General features: G+C 40.9%; 1 protein-coding gene across 2 annotated transcripts; it reads left to right on the top strand.

Annotated features, from left to right (window-relative positions):
* Positions 1-401: 401 nt before the first annotated feature.
* Positions 402-26,491, top strand: LOC140464769 (glucagon-like peptide 1 receptor). Of its 2 annotated transcripts, none has more exons than XM_072560261.1 (13): positions 402-475; positions 3,358-3,457; positions 4,807-4,914; positions 8,973-9,097; positions 9,344-9,450; positions 10,281-10,437; positions 10,952-11,111; positions 13,453-13,513; positions 14,228-14,297; positions 19,594-19,682; positions 20,708-20,846; positions 21,607-21,648; positions 25,923-26,491. In XM_072560261.1, exons 3-13 carry the CDS (start codon positions 4,833-4,835, stop codon positions 26,187-26,189), a joined length of 1,299 nt encoding a protein of 432 aa, XP_072416362.1. In that variant the 5' UTR covers positions 402-475; positions 3,358-3,457; positions 4,807-4,832; the 3' UTR covers positions 26,190-26,491. The 2 variants fall into 2 exon arrangements, with proteins under 2 accessions (XP_072416362.1, XP_072416361.1); XM_072560260.1 differs by having other exon boundaries at positions 426-480.
* Positions 26,492-27,167: the final 676 nt, after the last annotated feature.

Below are 27,167 nucleotides of genomic sequence, written 5' to 3'. Positions count from 1 at the left end.
CTTGTATGGTGTACCTTTCATGGACACTTTTTTCACTATTCTACATCTGATACACCTCTTCCCTCCTTTTGCATCTCTCTCACTTTGCTCTGACTGGAGTTTGTTGCAGTATGTATGTGTTAGTTTCTCGCAATTCTGAGGAAGTGAAAGAAGCATTCTGCAGAATGAAGTCCAAAAGGAATTCCAGCCACAGGTAGAGCCTGTGTGTTACTGGTTTAGACCAGAGTTTATGCCCCTAGTGTTTTAGGCACTTATTTCGAGTCAAGTTATTGATCTGACTTTTGGCAGCATGAACTGCATGAGCTGATTTGATGTCTGCTGATCCCATCTGTTTGCCAAACATCCATGCAACTGGGGTCTCTGACCTTTGCAGCACATGACTTAGGTTTAAAAGGGCTGAAGTTAGACCAGAAGTGAAACATAACTGAGACAAGGCCACTTCAGAGTGAAATGTCTGGTGTGGAAACTGTACTTGGTGAGGTATTCTTGACCATTTTTATTCTGCTGCATTGCTTTAATAAAGTTCAAGTGAGCAATGACACTATTATCTTGTGTAACTGTTGTCGGGTAAAGTAATTAAATGAGGTGGGCCCAGGATTTGGCACAGATCAATGTCCACGTCAAGTGATGAATGCTTACAGAAATACACGTAGCTTTCAGGCTGTTGGTAATCTATCCAAAATTAAATAAAAAGAGAACAGTCTTGAAGGATGAATGTTAATTAAATGAACTAGGTTTTACTAGAGAGACAGCTTATGTGGGAACAAAATCTCTTGAGAATGAGATATAAAGTAAGGGTTTTAGTAAATGCAGAACAACCTGAGGGAAACTTACAGATTTCCAGAATATGAAGTTTCACTTCTTGCCCTCCAGCCTTCGGAAGTTCGAACATTACTGATTGTGACGAAATTCAGCAGCAAACTGTCGTGACATCCAGAGCACATTATTCAAATAGACTTTCAGTTTCTCAGCTGCAATGTAAACTTTCTTGATGTGCCATTTTAACATGTTAAACATTTCTGTATTATGCATTTTATTAGTCCATAAGACCATAAGACCATAAGACATAGGAGTGGAAGTAAGGCCAATCAGTCCATCGAGTCCACTCCGCCATTCAATCATGGCTGATGGGCATTTCAACTCCACTTACCCGCATTCTTCCTGTAGCCCTTAATTCCTTGTGACATCAAGAATTTATCAATTTCTGGCTTGAAGACATTTAGCGTACCGGCCTCCACTGCACTCCGTGGCAATGAATTCCACACACCCACCACTCTCTGGCTGAAGAAATGTCTCCGCATTTCTGTTCTGAATTGACCCCCTCTAATTCTAAGGCTGTGCCTATGGGTCCTAGTCTCCTTGCCTAACGGAAACAATTTCTTAGCGTCCACCCCTTCCAAGCCATGTATTATCTTGTATGTTTCTATTAGATCTCCCCTTAACCTTTTAAACTCTAATGAATACAATCCCAAGATCCTCAGCCGTTCCTCATATGTTTGACCTACCATTCCAGGGATCATCCATGTGAATCTCCGCTGGACACGCTCCAGTGCCAGTATGTCCTTCCTGAGGTGTGGGGCCCAAAACTGGACACAGTACTCCAAATGGGGCCTAACCAGAGCTTTATAAAGTCTCAGTAGCACATCGCTGCTTTTATATTCTAACCCTCTTGAGATAAATGACAACATTGCATTCGCTTTCTTATTCACGGATTCAACCTGCATGTTTACCTTTAGAGAATCCTCGACTAGCACTCCCAGATCCCTTTGTACTTTGGCTTTATGAATTTTCTCACCATTTAGAAAGTAGTCCATGCTTGTATTCTTTTTTCCAAAGTGCAAGACCTCGCATTTGCCCACATTGAACTTCATCAGCCATTTCCTGGACCACTCTCCCAAACTGTCTAGATCCTTCTGCAGCCTCCCCACTTCCTCAGTACTATCTGCTTGTCCACCTAACTTCATATAATCGGCAAACTTCGCTAGAATGCCCCCAGTCCCTTCATCCAGATCATTAATATATAACGTGAACAGCTGCAGCCCCAACACTGAACCCTGTGGGACACTGCTTGTCACTGGCTGCCATTCCGAAAAAGAACCTCTTATCCCAACTCTCTGCCTTCTGTCAGACAGCCAATCCTCAATCCATGCCAGTAGCTCACCTCGAACACCATGGGCCCTCACCTTACTCAGTGGCCTCCCGTGTGGCACCTTATCAAAGGCCTTTTGGAAGTCTAGATAGACCACATCCACTGGGTTTCCCTGGTCTAACTTACTTGTCGCCTCTTCAAAAGATTCCAGCAGGTTTGTCAGGCACGACCTCCCCTTACTAAATCCATGTTGACTTGTAGTAATCCGACCCTGCTCTTCCAAGAATTTAGAAACCTCATCCTTAACGATGGATTCTAGAATTTTACCAACAACCGAGGTTAGGCTAATTGGCCTATAATTTTCCATCTTTTGACTTGATCCTTTCTTGATCAATGGGGTTACAAATGCGATCTTCCAATCATCCGGGACTTTCCCTGACTCCAGTGACTTTTGAAAGATCTCAACCAATGCCTCTGCTATTTCCTCAGCCAACTCCCTCAGAACTCTAGGATGTAGCCCATCGGGGCCAAGAGATTTGTCAATTTTAAGACTTTTTAGCTTTTCTAGCACTATCTCTTTTGTAATGGCAGCCATACTCAACTCAGCTCCCTGATTCCCTTTAATTGTTGGGATATTACTCATGTCTTCCACTGTGAAGACTGACGCAAAGTACTTACTAAGTTCTCCAGCTATTTCCTTATCTCCCATCACTAGGCTTCTAGCATCAGTTTGAAGTGGTCCAATGTCTACTTTTGCTTGTTGTTTGTTTCTTATGTAGTGAAAGAAACTTTTACTATCATTTCTAATATTACAGGCTAGCCTATCTTCATATTTGATCCTTTCCTCCTTATCTCTCTCTTTGTTATCCTTTGTTTGTTTTTGTAGCCTTCCCAATCTTCTGATTTCCCAGTGCTCTTGGCCACTTTATAGGATCTCTCTTTTAGTCTCTGATAGTCTGCATGTTCCCAAAAGAATTGAAAAGTTCCCAGGTGATTTCCATTCAGCTTTAAAATTTGAAAGCCCAGAAAGGATGTTGCTGTGGTGCAGTGGTAGTGTCCTCACCTTTGGGCTGGGAGGCTTGGATTCAAGTCCCACTTGGTCAAGGGGTGTACCATAACATCCCTGGACAGGTTGACTAAAAAATACCTTTAAGGCAATAAAGGTTTTGGTCCTGGTCTTGCATTTACTGCAGTGCAATGGGGTACCTCAGTGATGATGACTCCCTAGATATAACAACCCTTTCACAGTGCTGGTTTTGCCTTCCCAGAGTGCCTCGTTCTCTCTGTTTGAAGATACAGTTCAGAAATGGAGACAATACCGCAATGAGTGCTTCGAGAATGTGCTGTCACAGCCAGATTTGCTAACAGGTACCAATACAATATACTCACCGAAACTGTACCAAGTTTAGAGATCTCTCAAATCCACTTCCATTTTTAATTCATCCTTTTGAGATTCAACCTTTCTGTTGCTCACAGAGTTGCACCTTTATATGTATCCTGTTTAGTTTTTTGTAGGATGTGAATTTAGCTGTTGCTAAATTGCTGATGAGAAGATGATGGTGAGCCTCCATCCTGAACCATTGAGGTGGTATAGATATGTCCATAGTACTGTTATGATAGGATAACCAGAATTTTGATTTAACAAATGTAAAGGAACAGCAGTATTGTTCCAAGTCAGCATGGTGTGAATTTGCAGGTCATACTGTTACCATGTACCTGCTTATATTTTATTTCACAAATATAGATGAGTTTTATGAATAAAATAAAAGTGCATACAAGGTTCTACATCATATCTGTACAGTCTTTGCAAAAAAAGATAAAACAATGGAATTTTGACGTTTCTCAGAGCTTCTCTGCAGTTGCAAAACAAAAGTCATTTCCTACTAATGCAAATAACTATGTTCATTTTGAGGCACTGAGAGGGTCTGACAACTGAACAGATCTTCGTTATAATTCAGCAGAAAGCCATCAGATAGCAGTCTTTCCCCACGGCAGCTGGCCCAAGCTTTACAATGTCCCTCAGCATGTAGTCCTGGGCCTTGGAATGTGTATGTCTGCAACACGCAGTCAAGGTCAACTCCTTACCATGTACCTGCTGTGCTTGATCTAGGATGTTGAGGTCACAGGTTTTAAAGTTTTGTTAAAGGACTCTCAGCCATTTATTACAGCCCATTTGGTATATGCTAAAAATTGTTTCCACTGTGCACTGATGGAGGAAGGAGTCAATGATTAAGGTGGTGGTTGAGGTGGACAGGACCTCAGAATAGCTTCCTCAAATCCCAAAGTAATAGTTAGTTGAGACAGAATGTGGACTTCTTTCAGAATTATTATTCTCTCATCCATCAGACAAAAATAAAAAGAGTAAATATTATTGATACACAGCAAATCATTCAGAGATATCAACATGGCAAATTAATTGTATGAAAATTATATTCAGGGCATCCAATCAAACAGAGTCTGCTATTTCCTGGTATATAACGGTACTGCATTCAGATATTATCAACGTACAACCAACACATTGAAGATAGAAATCTATTTCTGTTTTCCTACATGTAACATGCCTGCATGTTATGTAGTAACTGAGTTACCAGCTAAACATTCCTGTATTATGTTTAAAATACACCATCTAGCATTAACTGCTTGGATTTGGATGTTATCCAGTTCAGACTTATCACCAGTTTCTGTTGATTTTATCTCGATTGTGTCTACATACCAAGGTGCTTTCTGCCATCGTTTCTTTGACATGTATATCTGCTGGCCAGACGCTTCACCAGGAACCAGAGTGAATGTTTCATGTCCCTGGTACATTCCTTGGATAGACAGAGGTAATTATTAAATGAAAGCAAACTGTCCCAATGATGCTCCTTTAAAACATGGATCGCTGACAACATTTATTTGAATTGTAAATAACTGTCTTTAGGAGCATTAACTAAACCATAACTGCATTGCACTGTTCTACGAGTCAAAACACACTTGCACCTTAAGTAAAATCCAGTATACAAATAATCTGGTTCATTATAATGGATTTTTGTTAAAAGGAATAGGGCACAACTTCTCGCAATTATCACCACATACATTTTTTTCAAAGCAAGTATATAACAAAGGAAGCAAAATCCATTCTGTTACCAGCAACCTAGAGAAAGAAACTGATAGACACAGAAATGTACAACAAAGGTGAAATGATCTATTGGAAATAGAAGAAGCCACAAATATAGAAAACATGGTGAATAGCCAACTAGGCTGGCATGGAATCATTAGAAACCAAAATGTTGCCTCCATGCTGTTGGGATTAAGGATGTCATAAGAGAGGCCAGAGGATGTCTTTTGGGTGGAATGTGGGGGTGGGGGGGGGTGTATGGGTGGTGAACAGGCAGACGTCATGATGCACATTAGTGCCAGCAACATAAATAGAAAGTGGGATATGGCCCCCACATCAGAATTTTAGGAACTTGGTTAAAAATTAGGAAGCAATAGTAGTAATCTCAGGATTACTCCCAGTGCCACAAAAATAGGAGGATAAGACAGTCAAATGCGTGGCTGGAAAGATGGTGCAGGAGGCAAGGTTTTAAATTCCTGGAACACTGGGACTGTCAGTTGGCAGATGTACAGGGCATTCCTGAAGAAGGGTTCATGCCCGAAACGTCAATTCTCCTGCTCCTTGGATGCTGCCTGACCTGCTGCGCTTTTCCAGCAACACATTTTCAGCTCTGATCTCTAGCATCTGCAGTCCTCACTTTCTCCTAGATGTACAGGCCAGACAGACAGCACCTAAATAAGTGGGGACTGAGTTCCTCGCATGGGATCCCTTGCTGTTGAGGCTTTAAACTAACTTGGCAGGGGGCGTGTGGGAACATGAGCGAATATTAGAAAGTAATACCAGGTATGCAAAATACTGGGAGAACAGTAGGATAGAAAATAGTAAACTAATAGATAGAGTAACAGAGAATAAGAGAGTAATAGAGTCTAAATTAGGGTTGCATTCATGTTTGAATGTATGGATTGCAGTCACTAAGATTGGTGAGATACAGACGCAGATTGCCATGTGGAATTATTCCATAGCAGAGACATGGGTCAAGGAAGAGAAGCATCATGTGTTAAATATTCCTGGTTATAAGGTGTTCATAAAAGATAGGAACAGAAAAAAGGACAATGGGGGTGTGTGGACATATTTGGTTGTATTTGCTAAGATGAACATCATTGTAATGCAGAAAGAGGATGTCCTAGAGAATTCAAGGGCAGACTCAATTTGGCTAGAATTTGAATTAAAGCTCAAAAGGGTGCAGTTACACTGCTCAGTGTAATCTATAGAGCACCAACTAGTGGGAAAGGTTTATTGAAACAAATTCTGCAGTGAAATTACAGAGAGGTGCAAACATTGTAGAATATTTATAAAGGGGGCAATAATTAGATTAGATTACATACCCTACAGCATGGAAACAGGCCCTTTGGCCCAAATATCTCAATATTGTTTGGAATACTGGTAGGATAAAAAAGCAGTAAGAAACAAGCATTTCTTGATTATGTTCAGGAGAATTTTCCACAATTGTGTGCCAATTCAAACCAGAAAAGAGGCAATGCTAGATTTGGTTGTTGGGAACAAGATGAGCTAAGGAATACAAGAGCCAATAGAAGAGCATTTAGTAGACAATGATCATGGTTTAACATAACAATAGATAAAAGGATGATCTATAGGTAAGATTAATTAACTGGGGGAGGACTAATATCAATGGGGCAAGAAGAGAGCTGGGCCAGACAGATTGTAATGTCCCCTAGATTCAGGATGGTGCTAGAAGACTAGAGAATTGCAAATGCCATACCTTTATCCAAAAAGGGATGGTGAGGATAAAATGAGTTTAAGCCCAGCAATAACAAATCAGTTAATTTAACCTAAGATGTGGGGAGATTTCTTGAAATAAGTATTTGAGATAGAATTAATAGTCACATGAAAAATTTGGGTTAACTAAGAAGAGTCAGCCTGGATTTAATCAGGGAAATTATGTTGAACTAACTTGCCGGAGTTTTTTCAAGACATAACAGGGAGAGTTGGTTAGGGCAATGCTGTTGATGTGGTATACATGGACTTCCAAAAGTATTCAGTACAATGCCACACAACAGACTTGTGAAAGAAAATTAATGTTTGTGGAATAAATGGGATAATAGCAACAAGGATGCAAAACTGGCTGACACATAGGATTGTGGATATTTGCCAGGTCGGAGGAATGTTTGTAGTGCAGCTCCCCAAGGTCAGTTTCGAGATCCTTGCTGTTTCTGATATATATTCATCGACTAGATCTTGGTGTGCTGGCAACAATCTCCAAAGTTGGGAATGATACAAAACTTGGAAGTGTTGAAAACTGGGAGGAGGAGGATAATGTGAACCCAACAATAGATATTTTCAAGTTAGTGAGTCATCAGATGGATTTCAAATATTGAGAAGTATAAGGTAATACGTTCTATTAAAAAGAACATGAAGATATAGTTTAAAATAAATGGTACTACCCAAATGGGTGCACAGGGTCAGAAACAGCTGGATTTACATGTGTGTAAGTCACTGAGAATGGCAGGACAAATAGAATGAGCAGTTAAAAAGACCATAAGGTATAATAGCAGAAGTAGGTATTCATCCCATTGAGCCTGCATCAACATTCAGAGATCATGGTGATCTGATAATCCTCAACTTCACTTTCCTACCTTGCCCCAAAACCATTGATTTCCTTACCGATCAAAAATCTGTCCATCTCAGCCTTGAATACACTTAACAACCTAATGTCTATAGCTCTTTGTGGTAAAGAATTCCAAAGATTCACTGCCTTCAGAGGATAAATTTCTCCCATCTCTATCTTAAATGTGTGACTTCTTATTCTGAGATTATGCCCACTAGTCCTAGACTTTCCTACAGGAGAAACAACCTTTCCACGTCTACCCTGTCAAGTCTTCCAAAAACCTTGTATGTTTCAGTAAGTTTGCCTCTCATTCTTCTAAATTCCAAAGAGAACAGGACCAACCTACTTAACCTGATAAGACAGTTCCTCTATATCTGGTATCAGCATAGGCAATCTTCTCTGAACCGCCTCCAATGTCAATGTATCCTCCACTAGATGAAGGGCCCAAAATTGTCCACAGTATTCCCTCTCTGGTCTGACAAATGCCTTGTATCGTTTTAGCAAAACCTGCCACTTTTGTATTACATTTTCTTTGAAATAAACACTAACATTCTATTTGCCTTCCCTATTACTTGCTGAACTTGGATGCTAGATTTTTGTCATTCATGAACGAGGACTCCCTCTATTCTATAGCTTTCTTCAGTGTTTCTGTAATTTAAATAATATTCAGTTCCTGTATTCTTCCTGCCAAAGTACAAACCCTTACATTTACCCACATTATAATCCATAACTCTAAACCTACTCTGAAACAAGGTGTTGTTTATAGTCATTTGGTAGTATAGAACTTTAATATTACAGAAAAAAAGATGAATTCTGTCTAAGCATTTCATTTTGCACTCCTCAGGATAATTTGCAAGAATATGAATTTAAGGGGAATACATAACAATACTGCTTGAGAGGAGAAGGTTGATTGATAGATGTATTGCCAATTAGAATGTGACAATTAATGATGATTGAAAGTTAACTACCAGATTTTGTTTAAATTATAAATTAGATAATTATTACACAGATATGGAAAAACTGTTCATAACAATCCCATCCTTGATTACTGACCCCTTGAGAGATTAGCATTGCCATTTATGACAGATAAGCTGATTAACTCACTGACAGACTGACTTCAAGGGCATAAATCTGTCACATTGTGACTGACTGATCCTTGAAGAGTGATAACCCATTGCTGTGTAAATAGTTGAGTAAACCCAATCCTTTTTTTTCCCTAGTTGATAAACGCTTTGCATTCAGATACTGTACTGAGAAAGGTTCTTGGCTGATGGACAATTACACAAATGAGCCTTGGGTTGATCATTCAGAATGTGATGAAGATCATGTATTTCTACAGCAACAGGTCAGTGAGGGCTACAGATGATTGGTGTGCAGAGTAAATTGGGAATGGGCCAGTATGCAGTGAGTATGGATACAGTGGCTTTAGGATACAATGACTGGGGCAAATGGTGTGTGTAGGGTACAATGAGTTTGGGGTACAGTGAGTGAGGGAGAAGGTGAATAAAGGGTAATGTTGGTTGGGGATATGGTAAGGGTAGGATTGATATAGGGTTACTGGTTCTCTATTGATGCCTCTGTCTATCTGTAGCTGGTCAAGCAGCAGACTCTGAGCACGTTCCGCTTTGTGTACACGGCTGGTTACATTCTGTCTCTTATCACACTCCTCGGGGCAAGTCTCACTATCATCTCATTCAGGTACTTTCACATTTATCTCAAATTATTTTTCAGTATTTATTTTTACTTTTGCCCCATATCTTTCTCTCGCGGTTTGCCTCCACATATTGTCCTACAGCTCCACATAACAATAGACGATCTATTGAGAGTGACTGAGGGTTACTGACAAATTCCTTCCTGTGGGGATTCTTCAAGCCTTACCATAGCTCCAGTAGAGCAGCAGTCTTCAGTCTGAAATTGCCAGTGTACCGAAGAGACCATCGTATCAGAAGAGGAATGCTCCACTTTATTTTAAATGATAATTTCTTTGAATGTTAAAGGCACTATTATTGGTTTGGAACTGATTCTGTAAACATCCTCTTCCCCAGGGTACAGTCCCCGTGAAAGGCACCAAATTCAGTTTCTCTGTCACAAGTCCCTGTCTCTGAGGGTGCAGTGCTGAACTTATCAATCATCATTGCAAGTTTCTGATTCTCCAACAGACTATCACCTTCGGAATATCAACCACCAGAAACCACCAAGGTTTATTGTAGGACACAATCTCCCAGGGGGAACACATCTAACTACATCCCCCAAATAACTGATCACAGCAACCCCTGACCCCCAAAAGCTGATCCTGTCTGACCCCAAACAGGTGATTGCCTCAGCCATCCCCAATGCCAAACAGCTGATTTCTGAACCTCAGACTACAAACAGCTTATTTCCCAGACCCGTATCCTTCTTATCCGTGATGCCAGGCAATCTGTGTAGATGTTTCCTCGGGGTGGGGTGGGTTCTACAATTGAATCAAACCTCGAGGTAAAGGAAGATTGGCTGATAATCAGGAGATCATCACTTTTCTTGTCCCTCAGGAAGCTCCATTGCATGAGAAACTACATCCATCTGAACCTGTTTGGCTCCTTCATCCTCCGAGCTATTTCTGTGTTGGTCAAAGATGCGCTCATGGACAATCCACAAGCAGGAAATGGCAATGTCAGTGTTGAGCTGCAGGCTGTTGATCCAAACATGGTGAGACATGAGGCTCCCAGCATGGGCATGGTAATAGCAATAATATTACCACTGCAATCTTACCCATTCAACTCCACTTTTTTTGCAAACCTGTATTAGTGAGTGAGAAAATAGAGCAGTGACTGGGTGAGTTGTGTGGGTAGTTTAAAAATGGATTGTGGTGTGATTGTTTGCCTTTGAGGTCTCAATGATCCATTTGATTACAGTATTGGTGGGGTGGGGGCGGGTGGTAGTGAGCACCATCGACTCCACCAGAACATCTGAATGTAATGGCCATGTAATCTGCAACGTTCACTTACCTACCATTACTTTCTGATGTTGATTTGCATCAATTTGTTTGATAAACACTTTTATGAGACAGCTTGGGATGTTTTATTGTCTCAAAGCATGAAATAAATGCAAGTTGTTGGTGTTTTATGGTTGGGTTTGTGGCAGTTTCAAGTCCTTGGCATGCTATAATAGTGAGACATCTCGGTAGCCTGGCCTGAGGTGTAATTTTGCTATTTTATTCCAGGCTACAATGTGGTGCCGCACTTCACAGATCTTCCTCCACTACAGTGTACTCTGCACCTACCACTGGTTGTTGGTTGAGGGTCTATTCCTCTACTTCCTGCTCATTGTATCTGTTTTCACTGAGCAGAAGTGCTTCCTGGTCTATCTGCTGATTGGTTGGGGTAAGATGTGTGTGAGTCTCGGGCTTTCAATAAATAATGTGTTCAATGGTAGAGAGAATGGAGTGTAATAACCAGCTACTTGAGTGGATATGGTGTTGGCTCAGCCCCTGTTGGGCCACTGACTGAGAATTAGCCTGAACTTCATTACAGAACCAGTGTTAACTCCTCAACCATCACCACAGAAGCAGATCTAGACATTCGTTATCATATTGCAGCAGTGCGAACTTGTGCACAAATTCGCTGCCACATTTCCTGCAGCAGTAATAACACTTCAAGTATACTTCATTGCTTGTAAAGTGCTTTGAAGTTATCCCTGAGGCTATGAAGGAACCCAATAGAAGCAGGTATTGTTTTCCTTTTCATAACGGATATGGCGAATAGACTGTTCACGTCAGGGAAAATGTGGAAAACATTTAAAGCGATTTGGAGGTATGTTTGAGGAGAGGTGACAGAGATGAAATTGTGGATCGGTGCCACCTAAACGTTGACTCACCTGCTCTTTACCCAAGATTACCTGATTACTTCTGGGCAGCTCTGAGCTCCAGTCAGGTTGGAAGAGTCTCTGAAAATGTCTGTGACCAGAACCTAGAAAATGCCACTTTGCCCAGGTTGAGTGTCTCTTTACCCTTCTGAGTAAACTAAATAAACTAATTAACCAGTTAGCTAAATGACCATACCTTAAAAAAACTAACATAATAAGATTTAATTTAAATTCAATAAATTTCCTTTGAAGTCTTGTTTTTGTTAGTTTTTTGAGGATCACATCATCCTTTAATGGCAAATTGCAAAATGTAAAATCCAAGTTTTAGAGGAACTTAAACTTAAATTAAAATATTATTTCCAGAAAATGTTGTAGAAATAGTCCCTCTGGGGGCTCACTGATTGCAGAAGGCTTCAAAATGTCCCAGCTCTCACACCCAGGGCATCAAGGGCACAGATGTAACCATGGAAGTGAGACAGAAAGTTAGGTCTAACAACAACCTCCATAGCCCAATATCTGGATCTGTTAACATCCACCTTGTGCAGGTTAGTGTCTCATTATACACTTACAAGTAACCAGTAAAACCAAATTAATCAGTAACAATAACATGCCCTTAAAGGTTTACGGTAACCAAAATCAAACTTTAAAGGTAGTTTCACAAATGAAAGTGCCATTGTGAAGGGACAAAATAATGTACTCCAGCCCCCACAGTGCCCACTGACCGGGCTAGTGGACACTGCATGCTCCATTCCCATGGACATCCCTGGTGCAGCCATAACCATGAAAAGTGAAGTAGGAAGTCAGATTTAACCCTACAGCTCTGGCAGCATCTGTAGAGAAAAAGCATCCTATTGCATTCACCTGTTAGTTTCCCCAAGAGTCTCCTGAATTAAGCATAAACAGTGAATGCTAACCAATGACCCTTCTTCAGAACAGTCCGGAGTTCTGTTTTGACTCAGTTTGGAGCTATGAAGAAAGGTCAGGATGTCAACTCTGTTTTTTTCTCCATATTGCCAGATATGCTGAGTTTCTCCAGCAATTTCTGTTTTTGTTTCAGATTTCCAGCATCTGCCATTCTTTTTTTTATTTTGTTTAACTTACTGCAACCTCTTTTCCAAGAATGCATACCTTGAAGAAGTTCCACTTCTCTCTCTGATGAGATTTCCATTCTAACCTTTCTTCTGAAACCTAAGGGTCACTAGATTCTTTTCTCCCCACAGATGCTGAGTTTGTCCAGCAATTTCTGTTTTTGAGCCAGATTTAACCACAATATACAACTAATCATCCCCGTGGATGCCCCATCCACCAGTACACACATAACTTTAAATTAAACCATTAAACCACCTCTGAGTTAAGAGGACGGGGTTCAAGTCCCACTTATTCCAGAGGTGTGTAATAACATCTCTGACCAGTTTTATTCAAAACATCTAGATCAATGTAGTTTGGCTCTTGTAGTGCTCTGTTAGTGTCCCTGCATTCAAACCCTTACCTACCCCAGAGATCTGCAATAACATACCAGAATAGGTTGATTCAAAACACAGAGGAAAGTGAGGACTGCAGATGTTGGAGATAAGAGTCAAGAGTGTGGTGCTGGAAAAGCACAGCAGGTCAGGCAGCATCCAAGGAGCTGGAAAAAGGAGTGGGCAAAAGCCCTTACCGAAACATTGATTTTCCTGCACCTCAGATGCTGCCTGATGTGCTGTGCTTTAGCAGCACCACACTCTTGGTTCAAAATACATACAATTAATAGAAGTCATTATCTCCCTGAACCCTTTTAAATGTGTCTCTGGTTCAGAAGGTGTTTAATGAATCACTAACATGATGCAGGTTTTCTATTATGTTTTGTCATTTTCTTTTTAGGTGTGCCTCTGATTTTTGTGTTTCCATGGATCATTGTCAAGTTCTTGCAGGAGAATTCTGGGTAAGGCAAAATGCTACAGTAATACAGGAAAGACATCTTTTCCCCACCTCTGCCACAGCGCAGCTCACTTCAATCACAATTTTCTTGGTTTAATTCTGCAAAGTAACAATTGTGTCATGGAGTTTCACTCAGTTTTCCTCATGTTCCCCATTCCTGTGTTGCTTTTGGAAGTATTGTTTTTTCTATTGCATTCACCTGTTAGTTTCCCCAAGAGCCCCCTGAATTATCATAAACAGTGAATGCTAGAGGCTACTTGACACTTGAATACAAGGCTGACATCAACAGCCAATGCTTTCCAGGAGATGTCACTGGTGAGTAGAGAATCCACCACTCTCCCTATGATCATGAAGCTGAGAGGAATGATGACAGGGAGACAGTGATAAAGTGGTAATGTTGCTGAACTAGTAATCCAGAGGCCCAGGTTTGGATTAGTCTGGTCTCAGTGATGGTGACCATGGAACAATTTTCAAGTTTTGCAAAAACGGATCTGGTTCACTAATGTCCTTTAAGGAAGGAAATCTGCCATCTTTATCTGGTCTGGTCATCATGTGACTCCAGTCTCTCAGCAATGTCCTTAACTCTCAACTGCCCTCTGAAATATCAATTTAATGAAGAATGGCCAGAAAATGCTGTCATTACCAATGATAGAGTCAGTAATCTGTGACACTTAAATAATTTAAAATTCAGTTTCTCACTTTGATTTTTTTTTAATAGGTGCTGGAGACAAAACATTAACATGTCCTTCTGGTGGATTGTGCGATCTCCGCTTTTACTTGTCATCATTGTGAGGCTCTGTTTCCAATTGTTTCCATTGCGCATGATATTGAAGCCACTACAAAAACCATTTGCATTCATTTTGCATCTTTATTGTAACTGAACTTTCCAAGGCCCTTTGTTGGAGCATTAGCAAACAAGATCACCAGACACATATTCCCTTTCCCTCCCTTGTCTTCCTACCACAAGGGACTGTTCCTGGTCAACTCCTCCTTCACTCCCAACAATACGCTGCACCTTCCCCTGCAACTACCATAGGTGTAACACCTGCCCATTTACCTCCTCCCTCCTCAGCGTCCAAGGGTGCAAATATACCTTCTATGTGAAGCGGCACTTCACCTGCACTTCATACAATCTAGGATTAGTGGTGCTGGAAGAGCACAGCAGTTCAGGCAGCATCCAAGTAGCTTCGAAATCGACGTTTCGGGGAAAAGCCCTTCATCAGGAATAAAATGAAGGGCTTTTGCCCGAAACGTCGATTTCAAAGCTACTTGGATGCTGCCTGAACTGCTGTGCTCTTCCAGCACCACTAATCCAGAATCTGGTTTCCAGCATCTGCAGTCATTGTTTTTACTTCATATAATCTAGTCTACTGCATTTGTTGCTCACACTGTGGTCTCTTCTACATTGGGAAAACAAAGCATAGAACATCCACATTCTGCCCACAAAAAAGACACTGACCTTCCAGTTGCCTCACACCACCCTCTGGCTCCCATCTCCCGGTAACGTGGGCGGACTGGCAGCTGCTGAGTTCTGTGGGTTTAAGCTGCGGCTGCCGTTTAAAACACAAAATGAATTCCTATAGTTTTACCGATGTAGGCATAGTCCTGTGGCAAATGCGGGGCGGCTCTGATGCCCGCTTGCATCAACTGTGGTCTCTTCTACATTGGGAAAACAAAGCATGGAACACCTACATTCTGCCCACAAAAAAGACACTGGCCTTCCAGTTGCCTCACACCACCCTGTTCCCTAGCTAACATCTCTATCTCAGTACTGAAAACAACAAATGTTGCAGATCAAAGTGGGTCAGGCAGCATTCCTGGAGAGAGAGCAAGCTAACGTTTCAAATCTAGATGACTCTTCATCAGAGTTATGACTGATGAAGAGTCACCTAGACTCGAAATGTTAGCTTGCTCTCTCTTTAGGGATGCTGCCTGACCTGCTATGATCTGCAACATTTGTTGTTTCCACTAAAGATTCCAGTATTTGCAGTAAATTGTTCCTATCTCTGTCTCAGGCTTGCTGCAGCTTCCTAACAAAGCCCAGTGCAAGCAGGAAGAACAACACTTCGGTTTCTGCTTGGGCACCTTGCAGCCCTCCAAACTCGATATTGAGTTCAATAACTTCAGGACCTGAACTCTCCTATGTCTGAGCTCCCTCCTCCACACACTAGGCCTTGTTATCACATAGGCAAAAGTGAGAACTGCAGATGCTGGAAACCAGAGTTTAGGTCAGAGTGGTGCTGGAAAAGCACAGCAGGTCAGCAGCATCCGAGGAGTAGGAAAATTGATGTTTCAGGCAAAAGCCCACAGATGTGTGCACTACTTATTGTTACCCACTGAGAGTCTCCATTAACAGCTATTCACCCTCCAAACCAGATCATTATCTATTCCTTTGTCTGTCCAACTGCTCTCTTTGAGCTCTATCTTCACCTATTATTTACTCCTTACCCCCTCCCCTCACCCTATCCTTTGCATATAAACCAACATTTTCCTAGCTACCATCAATCCTGAGGAAGAGACATCAGACCTGAAATATTAACTTGATTCCTCTTCAAAGATGCTGCCAGACCTGCTGAGCTTTTCCAGCAACTTTTGTTTTTATATTAGAATACAAGATTTGACACTGAGCCCCTTAAGAGATGTTAAGGGAAATGACAAAAAGTTTGGTCAAAAAGGTTTAAGGGATGCTTCTAAAAGAGGAATGCTAATTAGAGAGGCTGAAGAAATGGTTACGCTGGAGGAATAACTAAAATTCAGAATGAATAAGAGTTCAGAATTCAAGAGATTTCCATAGATATTTCAGATGCTGGGGGAGTATGAGATTACAGAGATAGGGAGGGGTGAGACCATTGTAGGATTTAAAAGCAAGACTATAGATTTTAAGATTAAGGTGTTACTTTGCTGGAGGTCAATGTAGGTCAGTGAACATGGGTGATACATGACCAGTACTTGGTGTGAGTTACATTCAGATTTGGATGACCTCAAGTTTATGGAAGATGTAACATGGAAAGTCAAGCCCAAAGGTAACAAAAGCATGAATGAGGGTTTCAGTGACAGATTAACTGAGGCAGGATGGTATCAGGTGAACTCGGTGATTGTAATGATGTATGATTGATAGTTCATCTTGGGTCAAGTGTGGCACCAAAGCTGTGAACAAACAGTTCAGCTTTAAACTATTGGATGGAGTAGGATAGCTAAGGAATGAATTTTTCAGGGAACAAAAGCAACGGCTCCAGTCTTCCCAATATTTCATTGGGAGAGATTTCTGCTCATCTCGAACTGGATGTCAGATAACCAGTCTTAATTAACAACTTTGGAGGAGGAGAGAGAATTCATGGTGAGGGACATTGTCAATGTGTATGTAAAAATTCACACTGTGTTGAGTTGGGTATTGAGGGGCAATGATAGATCACTGGAACACCATAGAGTCATAGAGATGTACAGCATGGAAACAGACCCTTCAGTCCAACCCAATCTAGTCCCACCTGCCAGCACCCGGCCCATATCCCTCCAAACCCTTCCTATTCGCGAATCCATTGCAAGAGATTATCAAGTTTATGATTAGACAGATGAGAATGGAATCAAGTGAAAACAGACAACGGTAGAGAGGTATTGGAGAATGACAATTAGGGGTTAACCACCTCAAAAGATGCAGATAGGTGGAGAAGGATGAGGATGAAAAGTTTATCTTTGCTATGGTTTCATGCTCATTTAGGACTTTGATAAGGACTTTGATAGGACTTCTGATCAGGCTCAGATAGATACCTGATTTGAGTGATTCAAATATGAAATCCTGGGAGCAACTTAGAGTCAGGGGCTTTTTTTTAACAGGAATGATGATAAAGGATCTAGAGGAGAGAAGGGCAGCATCAAATAGAAAGGCCCATTAACAATATTGGGTAATGTGGACAAGGAAGGCCAGTTGGGTTTCAGTGGTTTAACGGGAATAATGTTGAGGGAGCATGAGGTAGGTTTTATCAACATATTGAACTTGCAAAACTGAAATCCAGGTCTTTTTTCATTTTTGGGAATAGAAATGAAGGCCTCAGCAGGGAGTGACCATGGTGAGAGAGAGTAATGGTTTTAGAAGGGATTAATGCTTCAAAGGTGAAAGTGACTATATGATTGAGTCAGTGACTACAGGACTATCATGGTGAAGGCTAAACATTTGGAATTTTGAAAGCACCCATTGTAAGAAAAGAAATTATTCTTTTTCTGTTGCAGGGATACACAGATGGAAGTAGATTTTAGATGCAGCACAGAATGTGGGTGGAAAATGATACAAGAAAGTAAACACATTTTGGTCTATTTGTAATTCTTACAATGGAAGAAGCAAGACTGTGCAAGATAGTAAAGGGTGAATATTGGTGGATCATAAGACCATAAGATAGTTTATCTGGAAAGAAAGGTGAAGGGATGATGAGACCAAAGTGAACTCAGAGGAGAGAGAAAGCACAGCAAATTGAGATGGAGACAAAAATAGAAATTGCTGGAAAAGCTCAGCAGGTCTGGCAGCATCTATGGAGAGAAATCAGAGTTAACATTTCAGGTCAAGTGACCCTTCCTCTAAAGGTTTACTGTATCCACAGTTCTTTTAGAATTGTGATGGAGTTTGAAACTGCCATGGATGAGAATTTTCTTTCGGTGCAGACACTAGGGGATAAAAGCAGTGAAGATATCTTAGTGAGAACATTTTTATGGTACCTGGACAGAATGAGTATTTTGAATAAGAGTGAGAAATGGTTTCACAGGTTGGCGCGACTTTGAGTGCCGAAGGGGCTGTACTGCGCTGTAATGTAAAAAAAAGGGGGATAAAGGGCATTAAAGTTGAAATGTGAGCTAGTGATATGTGCCCCACAGCCACTGTGATGATCTTGATGGGGTAAGTGGTGGAAGATAAAACCAGGTGGGAAACTTCATGCAGAAGCAACATGTCATCATTCTTTACCCTAAGTTTCAGTTAAGGCCATTATGTCATTGTCACAGATAACAAGGGCCTTTTTTATTTATGAACAATTTCCTGGAAGGAAATGTACTGAAGGATGTTAGGAGCTGATCTATTAGGAGAGTGCAGAGGATTAGCAATGGGAATTGTAGACAAAGAAGATTGACAAGATTCATTTCTAGCAGATGCAGTGAATGGGAAAATCAATGACAGAGTGGGGTGGAGCAGTTGGAGTTGCTGCTTACAATGACTCAGTGCTAAGGGCCTCGATGAGCACATTAGAGGATGCCAAGTGAGGCAGAGAGAAGCTGTAGACTTATCTGAGAGCCAATTGTGGGGTGGTGCAAGAGAGCAAGAAGGTTGAGGAATACTGAAGTTAGGATAGGTATATAGGAAGTCAGTAAAGGTAACTTGTGAGGGCCACAGAGCAAAAATTTAGGGAGGCAAGGCCAGAAAGGTAATGAGAAAATGGGTTTTAAAAAGAGGAGAAAGCAGAATAGAAATGCATGTCAGTGGACATGGAGAAAATGTAAGTTACTTGGCAATAATTCCATATATTCCATATATAAACAAGGAATAGAAAGGAGACAAAGAGGAAGCTTAAAATTAGAGTCAGATTTTCTATGGTGTGATTAAACTTGATGTAGGTCGGGTGAAGTCTGCATAAACTCCAACAGGGTTCTTAGACCGATGAAGGTTTTTCTGTGTAAAGTGCTGGAGAATACACTAATGCAAACACGACCAAAGAAATTATGACTTAGGAGGTGCACAGAATCTATTACACACACTGTCTCCATGTTATACACAGGTTACACATTCTGTTATGTACACATTACATACTCTTTGTGATATACAGATTGCAATGGCTGCATACTGTATGTTAGAACAAGTTTTGATGCCATTACTCTCAATAATGATTTCTTGCTTGCATCCCACCATCCACCCAACTGATAAACATCGGCAGGTTATTAAAGATGTTATATCTGAGTCCAATTCTTTTTCAGCCACATCTGTAGATTATTTACAGAAATTAGATGAGAACATGCTTTTGTGTTTATGAAGTACTGCAGATATTGTATTAGCAGCTTATTCAGCTAAAAGGGCTTCACTAATACAATAATGTATTTGATTGGTTTCAGATTAATTTTGCGATATTCATCAGGATAATAATTCTACTCATCTCAAAGATGCGATCTCATCAGCCACACAACACAGATTTTAAAAATCGGTAAGATTTCCTTTGTTTCTTTTGGGGATCAGCCAGTTAAAAGGTCCAGCCAAGTTCAGCAGATGGGAAGGAAAAAATTCCTCCGGCTACAATGTCTCAATTAGTATATGTTACCTTTGCTTCTTTTGGAGCACTGGCTGGTGATCCTAAGGAATTTGAGTCAATGATTGGTTTTGTGTCTATTGGGCAAGCTGGGTGAAACCTTTGACATCATAGGGGCTTCAAGGGCCCTTCAATCGTTGGTCTTTGTGGGTAATACTACTATTTTAGAAAGAAATGTAAATTACCCAGTATTACTGTTGCATTGTCGCTCAAATGTTTTAAATCTCCATGAAGTTGCTACCCAGAGGAAACTAGTAATTTATAGGGGCACAGCAGACACAAACCAGTGTCATTCCCAGAGAGATCCCCAGTTGCTGAAAATCATTTGCAGTATGTGGTCTCTCAAAAACAAAGGCTTGGACACTTACTTTTTAATGAATTATACCATCTTATATATGGTAAATTCTGGTGACATGGAATGGGATGCTTCTCCGTATTAGGCACTGCCACCAACAATCCCAAACTTAGCTGTTGCAAGCTTAGGTGTTGTGTATAAATCCCAGAGGGAGAGGATGGACTTAGTGATGCAGAGTGTTTTCAATCCCATTGGGTTGGAAGAGACCTGGCAGAAGGGAGAAACCACTAAACATGCATGGTTTGTTCCAAAGTCAGCAGGTATCATTCTCTACATGTATGAAGTGGTCAATATATTGAACACAGGAACATAGGAATTAGGAACAGGAGTAGACAATTCAGCTCTTTTTACCCCACCTCCACCACTTGAAATGATCATGATTAATCTTATCCTGGTCTCAACACCACTTTCCTGCCTGTTTCCCATAGCCCTTTATCCTGCTTTTCATCTGAAATGTATCTACTTCTTTCTTGAATCTGTTGATTGACCTGCCAGAATATACTTCATTATGAACTGACTTATGTTTTCCTACCATGCTTATTATAACTCAATATCATTTCTATTTCAGTTTAACAAAATCAACGTTGATACTAATCCCTTTGTTGGGGGTGCACGAGATCTTTTTTATTTTCATCACAGACGAGAATGCTAAAGGAATACTTCGATACATAAAGTTATTTGTTGAACTCTTCTTTGGCTCCATACAGGTAATGTAATGAACTACACAGTCTGATTATTAACAATGATTCCGGATACTTACTGAAATTTGTGAAACTGGTTCTCCTTTAAGCAGAACTGTTTAATCAGAGATTAGTTTATAGTATTCAAAATTATGAATGGGTTTTGTTAAAGTAAATAAAGATAAACTGTTTTCACTGGCAGCAGGAATGGCCACCAGAAGAGCCAGATGTAAGACCATTGGCAAAAAACCAGAGGAGAAACATTTGAATGCAATGAATCATTGATAATTGAATGCACTCTCAAAGGCTGCAAACACTAAAAGCAATAATGACTTTCACAAAGGAACTGGATAAATACTTTAAGGGAAAATTATAGTTACTGGGAAACAGCAGAGGTGGGACTAAATGGATATTTTTTTAAAACACTGGCATAAGTGTGATGGAATGAATGGCCTGTTTTATTGTTCTGTAGCCTGGGCCTTCAGGTACATTTATTCCATATACCCAAATGGTGACACCCAAAGCTCATATCAAATGTTGGAGAGGGATCTCATTATTAATGGAAATGAGGTGCACTGCTTGTGTAAATGGCCTAGAGATTGGGAGTTTGGGAATTGCAAGGCTGAAATGTGAGCGACTGGGGGATTCATAGTCTATCTAGATCCCAAGTACATGATCAGCTTGTGACATAAGTGTTGATGTCATGTGGACTTTGCTGAATCAAGATAAATCCCTGAGGTATTGTTGGGCGTTGGTTTTCTCTTCATTGTTTACTTTTATTTTTCAGGGCTTGTTGGTGGCAATCCTGTATTGTTTTATTAATGGTGAGGTAAGGTGACAAAATATCCACTGCTTAATATTTTCTGTAACTGATGTCCCTCAGCCAGGTACTCAGTCAAGTACTCCTTCTGCCACAAGCTCAGCTCTGAAGCAATGGTTGTCATAACCTCTGTAAGAAGAGCTGTTCGTCTCTGTTTTGTTGTGTGTGTTCTTCTCTCTGTGTGCTACTTCAGCAAGGGCAAGAGACTTCACTCACACACACTGGGGGATAGAGCTGGGACAAGGAGGCTGGTTTGATATTCTTGCTCCCAATGCAGATGAGACTGGGAGCTGCAGGGACTATGACCAAATTGACATAGCACCATGGAACAAGGAGCCATTCAAACGGAGGGCAGAAAAAAGAAATTTAGTTCTAATCAGGGATAGTATAGTTGGGGGAATAGACACTGTTCTCTGTGGCCAGGATTGAGAGTCAGTGTTGGCTGCTTGATGACCAGGTTCAGGATGTCTCATGTGGGCTGCAGAAGAACTTGGAGTGGTAGGGGAATGATCCAGTTGTCCTGACCCACATAGGTACCAGCAATATCGATAGAAAGAGGTTCCACCAAGGGAACATGAATGGTTAGGAGTTAAATTAGAAAGCAGAACCAAAAAGGTAATAATCTTCAGATTATTACCTACAGATTAGCCATGAGCTAATTTGCACAGGGTCAACAAGATTAAATAGATAAACACATGGCTCACCGAGTACATAATTCTTTCAAAATTGCATCACGTGTAGACAGCATGGATAAGAAGGCATTTAGCATGCTTGCCTTTGTTGTTCAAACCATCAAGTAAAGGAGTTGGGATGTCACATTGAGGTTGTACAGGACATTGGTGAGGCCACTTTTGGAACACTGTGTACAGCTTTGGTTGCCCTGCAGGAGTTTCTGGGGTTAATTTTGGAGGCACAGCAGAAATTCATCCCAAGGAAGAAGAAACATACTCAAGGGAGTACAAGGCAACCATGGCTGACAAGACAACTGAGGAACAGCATAACACTAAAAAAAGAATTATATAATAATAGTGAAGATCAGTGGGAAGCCGTTACAAACGAGTAGAGGACAACTAAAAAAGTGATAAGGGGGAAGAAGGTGAAATATGAGGGTAAGCTAACTCGTAACAATAAAAGAAGATTGCAAGAGTTTTTTTTAGCTATCTAAAAGCTAAGAGAGAGGCAAGAGCGGAGATTGGACTGCTGGAAAACGTGGCTGGAGAAGTAGGAAAGAGGAACAAAGAAATAACAAAAGAATTGAATAAGTACTTTGCATCAGTTTTCACAATGGAAGATACTAGTGTCGTAGCAGAATTCAAGTGAATTCAAGGGCAGAGGTGAGTGTAGAGGCCATCACTAAAGAGAAGTTGCTGAGAAAGCTGAAAGGTTGGATAAATCACCGACTGGATGGACTAAATACCAGGGTTCTGAAGGAGATAGCTCCCTTCTTAAACGGAAGTATTACATTAGCCATTTCCCAGTCCTCTAAGAAGGGAAAGAGGCAGAAGATAGCCTGACCTCAGTCATTGGTAAGATTTTAGAATACCTTATTATTGATGAGATTGTAGTGTGTTTGGAAGTGCATAGTTTAAAAAAGGGCCGAGTCAGCACAGCTTTATCAAAGGAAGGTCATGCCCGACAAATCTATTAAAATCCTTTGAAGAGGTAATGAGCAAGTTAGACAAAGGAGAGCTAGTAGTTGTATTTTATGTAGAAATCCAGAAGGCCTTTAATAAGCTACCTCACAGATGACTGCACAATAAGGTAAGAGCCATGGTGTTCAGGGCAAGGTGCTGGCTTGGATAGAGGATTGGCAGACTGGCAAAAGGCAGAGAGTGGTGATAAAGGGTTTTATTTTGATGGTAGTAATTAATGGAGTTCAGGGATCCTTGTTGGGACCACAGCTATTTACATCATACATTAACAATCTGGACAAGAACTGAGCAAATAATTGTAAGTTTTCAGATGATACAAAATCCATGTTAGAGAGGTGGGGAGGCTGTAGAAGAACTTGGTACAAGGTGTAGGTTTGCTCACTGAGCTGGGAGGTTCATTTCCATTTGTAAATTTTGTGTATTCAAAAAGAATGGGTACCCAATGAACACAGTCTGCCGATTTCTCAGCAACAAACCCAAACAAGCAGACAAAACACACCCAGAAATCCTAGCCACTCTCCCCTAAATCAAAGACATCTCGGAAATGATTGCCAGACTACACAGACCCCTTGGCATCATGGTAGCCCACAAACCCACCAATACACCAAAACAGCAGCTAATGAATTTGAAAGAGCCTAATCAGACAACAAGAAAAACTAATGTCATTTACAAAATACCATGCAAGAATTGTAGCAAACACTACATTGGACAAACAGATAGAAAACTAGCCACCAGGATACATAAACACCAACTAGCCACAAAACGACATGATCCTCTCTCACTAATATCCTTATATACAGATAAGGAAGGACACCACTTCAACTAGAACAACACATCAATCTTAGGATAAGCCAACCAGAGGCATGCATGAGAATTCCTAGAAGCATGGCATTCCAACCGGAACTCTATCAACAAACACATCGAGTTAGACCATATCTACCACTCCCTGAGAAAAAGAACAGGAAATTACATCACCACAGGAAAAACATCACAACAGGAAATAATATCACCAGAGGAAATGACATCACCAACCCAAAGAAACCCAAACATAAAATAGAAAGCAGGAATCATGTACACTGCTTTGCCTGAGGCCTACTGAAGATGTTACTTAGTAGGGTGAGGGAATGTCTGGAAATGAACCTCCCAGCTCAGTGAACAAAGCTACATTCAGAACCTCAACCTGAGCTACAAATCTTCTCAAAACTTGCTAACAACTTGGTACAGGATAGGAGAATGGGCAAAAAGTGACCGATTAAATTCAATGCATTTTGGTAGGAAGAATAAAAGCATAGACTGTTTTCTGAATGGGAAAGGCTTCAGAAATCTGAAGCACAAAGGGAATTAGGAGTCTTATTTCGGGATTCTCTTAAGGTTAATAGTTGGCAGATTTAGTTGGCAGTGAGGAAGGCAAATGTGATGTTTGAGGCAGCTGGAACACAAGATCAGGGTCTACTGCTGAGGCTGTGTAAGCTTCTAGTCAGTCTGCATTTGAAATGTTATTAGCAGTTTTGGAACTTTATCTACAGAAGGATGTGTTGGCCTAGAGGGGATCGAGAGGAAGTTCATAAGAATGATCCTGGGGATGAAGGGCTTTGTCATATAGGAATGGTTGAGGACTTTGGACCCATACTTGAAGTTTAGAACGATAAGAGTAGAGCTCATTGAAACTCACAGAATGCTGAGAGGCCTGGAGAGTATGGATGTGGATAAGAACTGAGATAAAGAGTAATTTATTTAGCCAGAGGGTGGTGAATCTGTGGAACTCATTAACTCAGAGGCTGAAGTCATTGAGTATATTTAAGACAGAGAAAGATAGGTTCTTGATTAGTAAGGGGATCAAAAGTTATGAGTAGAAGGCAGGAGAATGGGTTGAGGTATATGACAACCATAATTGAATGGTGGAGCAGACGGCCTAATTCTGTTGCTATATCTCATAGTCTTATGGTCTCTTCCTCTGAGATCTTGTGCATCTCCAAATGACATGTTTCAGAATGTAAGTTTCTAACATAATTGTTAATCACAGGGATGTTTAAGCAAGTGACAACAGAACACAGAGTCAGAACTAGAAAATAACAGACTGACAGAGGAACCAAGTCAAGTTGCCATAGTCTTCAGACCATAAGGCTGCTCTCTCATTAGAGAGACAACTGGTGGTGATTTAACCTGACAGCCACCACACCTCAGGCAAGGGGAGAGGTTGAGAAGGAAAGTCCTTCATAATAACCTCAGTAGGTGTGGAAATTGAACCCATGCTGTCAGTGTCACACTGCTTCACAAACCAATCATCCAGCTAAACCCAGTCTGAACATAGGAACCCAATAAAATCACACAGAGGTACAGAATGAAAGACTAATACTGAGATGCAGACAACTGGACAAGAACACAAAGCAATATGAAGATAGATAGGGCCTTACTAAAACATGGACAGAGATGCACATAGCCACAAACAGACAGAGCAAAAGAAAGACAGATGCATAAGTGTGTGAGAAATCCCACTGTGTGAATTTGTGTCAATGTTTATATTGCTCTATCTGCAGTTTCTCTGTGATATATGTGCTGACTGATATAATGCTACCATTGTTCTTAGGATCAGTTTGTGTTTCAAGGTTCTGATATTTTGTTCACACACAGGTCCAGAATGAACTAAAGAAGAAGCTGCAGTTGTGGAAGATGAAAAGAAATCTCAGAAAGTCTCATCGCCGGTACTGCAGTGATCGGAGGGAGAATTTGGATAGCACTGGTCAGTACATTGAGATGGGAACAAGAGACGACCTGGAGTCTCCCAATACAGATGAAGGTCTTCTCAACACTCTCAGCTCCAATCAGGGTCTAAGTTCAGAGATCACTGAGCTCCCAAGGCAGGCCTCTGAAGTCCTGCTCAATACAACTGCTGTTTAGAATGGCATAGCAACACGATAGTGATGGGACACAGTGACCTCACACTAACTGGGTAACATTAACCTAAAGACAAACAGCCAGCATTGAACCAAATATCTTTCTATGAAACTGAAAGAATTAGTTGGTGAGAGAAAGAAATCTGCAAGCTAGGAATCAGCAAATAGAGAAAACTCAGACTGTTTGGTTATTCCAAAGTAACATTAATGCCACTCAAATGCCAAGCAAATGCCAAGCAATGACCATCTCCAATAAGAGGCAATAAGATCCATTTAATGGCATTACCATCACAGATACCCTCACTATCAACAATCCTGGGGTTACCATTGACAGTAACTCAACTGGGGTTGGGGAAGGGAGTGGGGTGGGGGGGGGTGACTATAGTAACAATACAGTGACTACAACAGCAGATCAAGAGGCTTGGAATACTGAAGCATGTAGTTCTCTATCATCGACAAAGAACAAGACAACAGTGTGTTGGAATACACCCCAGCTGCCTGGATGAGAGCAGCTCCAAAAACACTCAAGAAGCTTGACACCATCTATCATAAAGCAGCCTGTATAACTAACATACATCTACAAACATTCACTCCTTCCACCAGCTATGCACTGTAGCAACACTGTTTTCTACCTACAAGAAGCACTGTAGAAATTTGCCAAAGAGCAGTAGACAGCACTTTCCAAACCCACAGCCTATTCTATCTAGAAGGACAAGGGCAGAAGATTTATGGAAACACCAGCACCTGCAAAATCCCTTCGAAGCCTCTCATCATCCTATCTTGGAAAAATACCACCTTCAGTGTCGCTGGACCAAAATCCTGAAATTTCCTCTCTAAATGCATTCTCTCCCTCGCAACATCAGCAGTTCAAGAAAGCAACTCATCATACCTTCTCAAGCACAACTAGTGATGGGCAATAAACGCTGGCCAGCCGGTGATGCCCACATATCTCACATACATAAATAAAAATTCCAGCCACATT

This window comes from Chiloscyllium punctatum, chromosome 40, assembly GCF_047496795.1.
Source record: "Chiloscyllium punctatum isolate Juve2018m chromosome 40, sChiPun1.3, whole genome shotgun sequence".
Classification (NCBI taxonomy): domain Eukaryota; kingdom Metazoa; phylum Chordata; class Chondrichthyes; order Orectolobiformes; family Hemiscylliidae; genus Chiloscyllium; species Chiloscyllium punctatum.
This window is presented reverse-complemented; position numbering and strand designations above follow the sequence as displayed.

What these genes read in the sequence shown, in the direction of transcription:
- LOC140464769 (XM_072560260.1), top strand. Translation starts at nt 451, where the DNA reads ATGTCTGGTGTGGAAACTGTACTTGGTGAG. An exon ending in ATGTATTTCTACAGCAACAG is followed by an intron (nt 9,098 to 9,343) that starts GTCAGTGAGGGC and finishes GTCTATCTGTAG; the next exon opens with CTGGTCAAGCAGCAGACTCT. An exon ending in TCTTCTTTGGCTCCATACAG is followed by an intron (nt 20,847 to 21,606) that starts GTAATGTAATGA and finishes TTTATTTTTCAG; the next exon opens with GGCTTGTTGGTGGCAATCCT.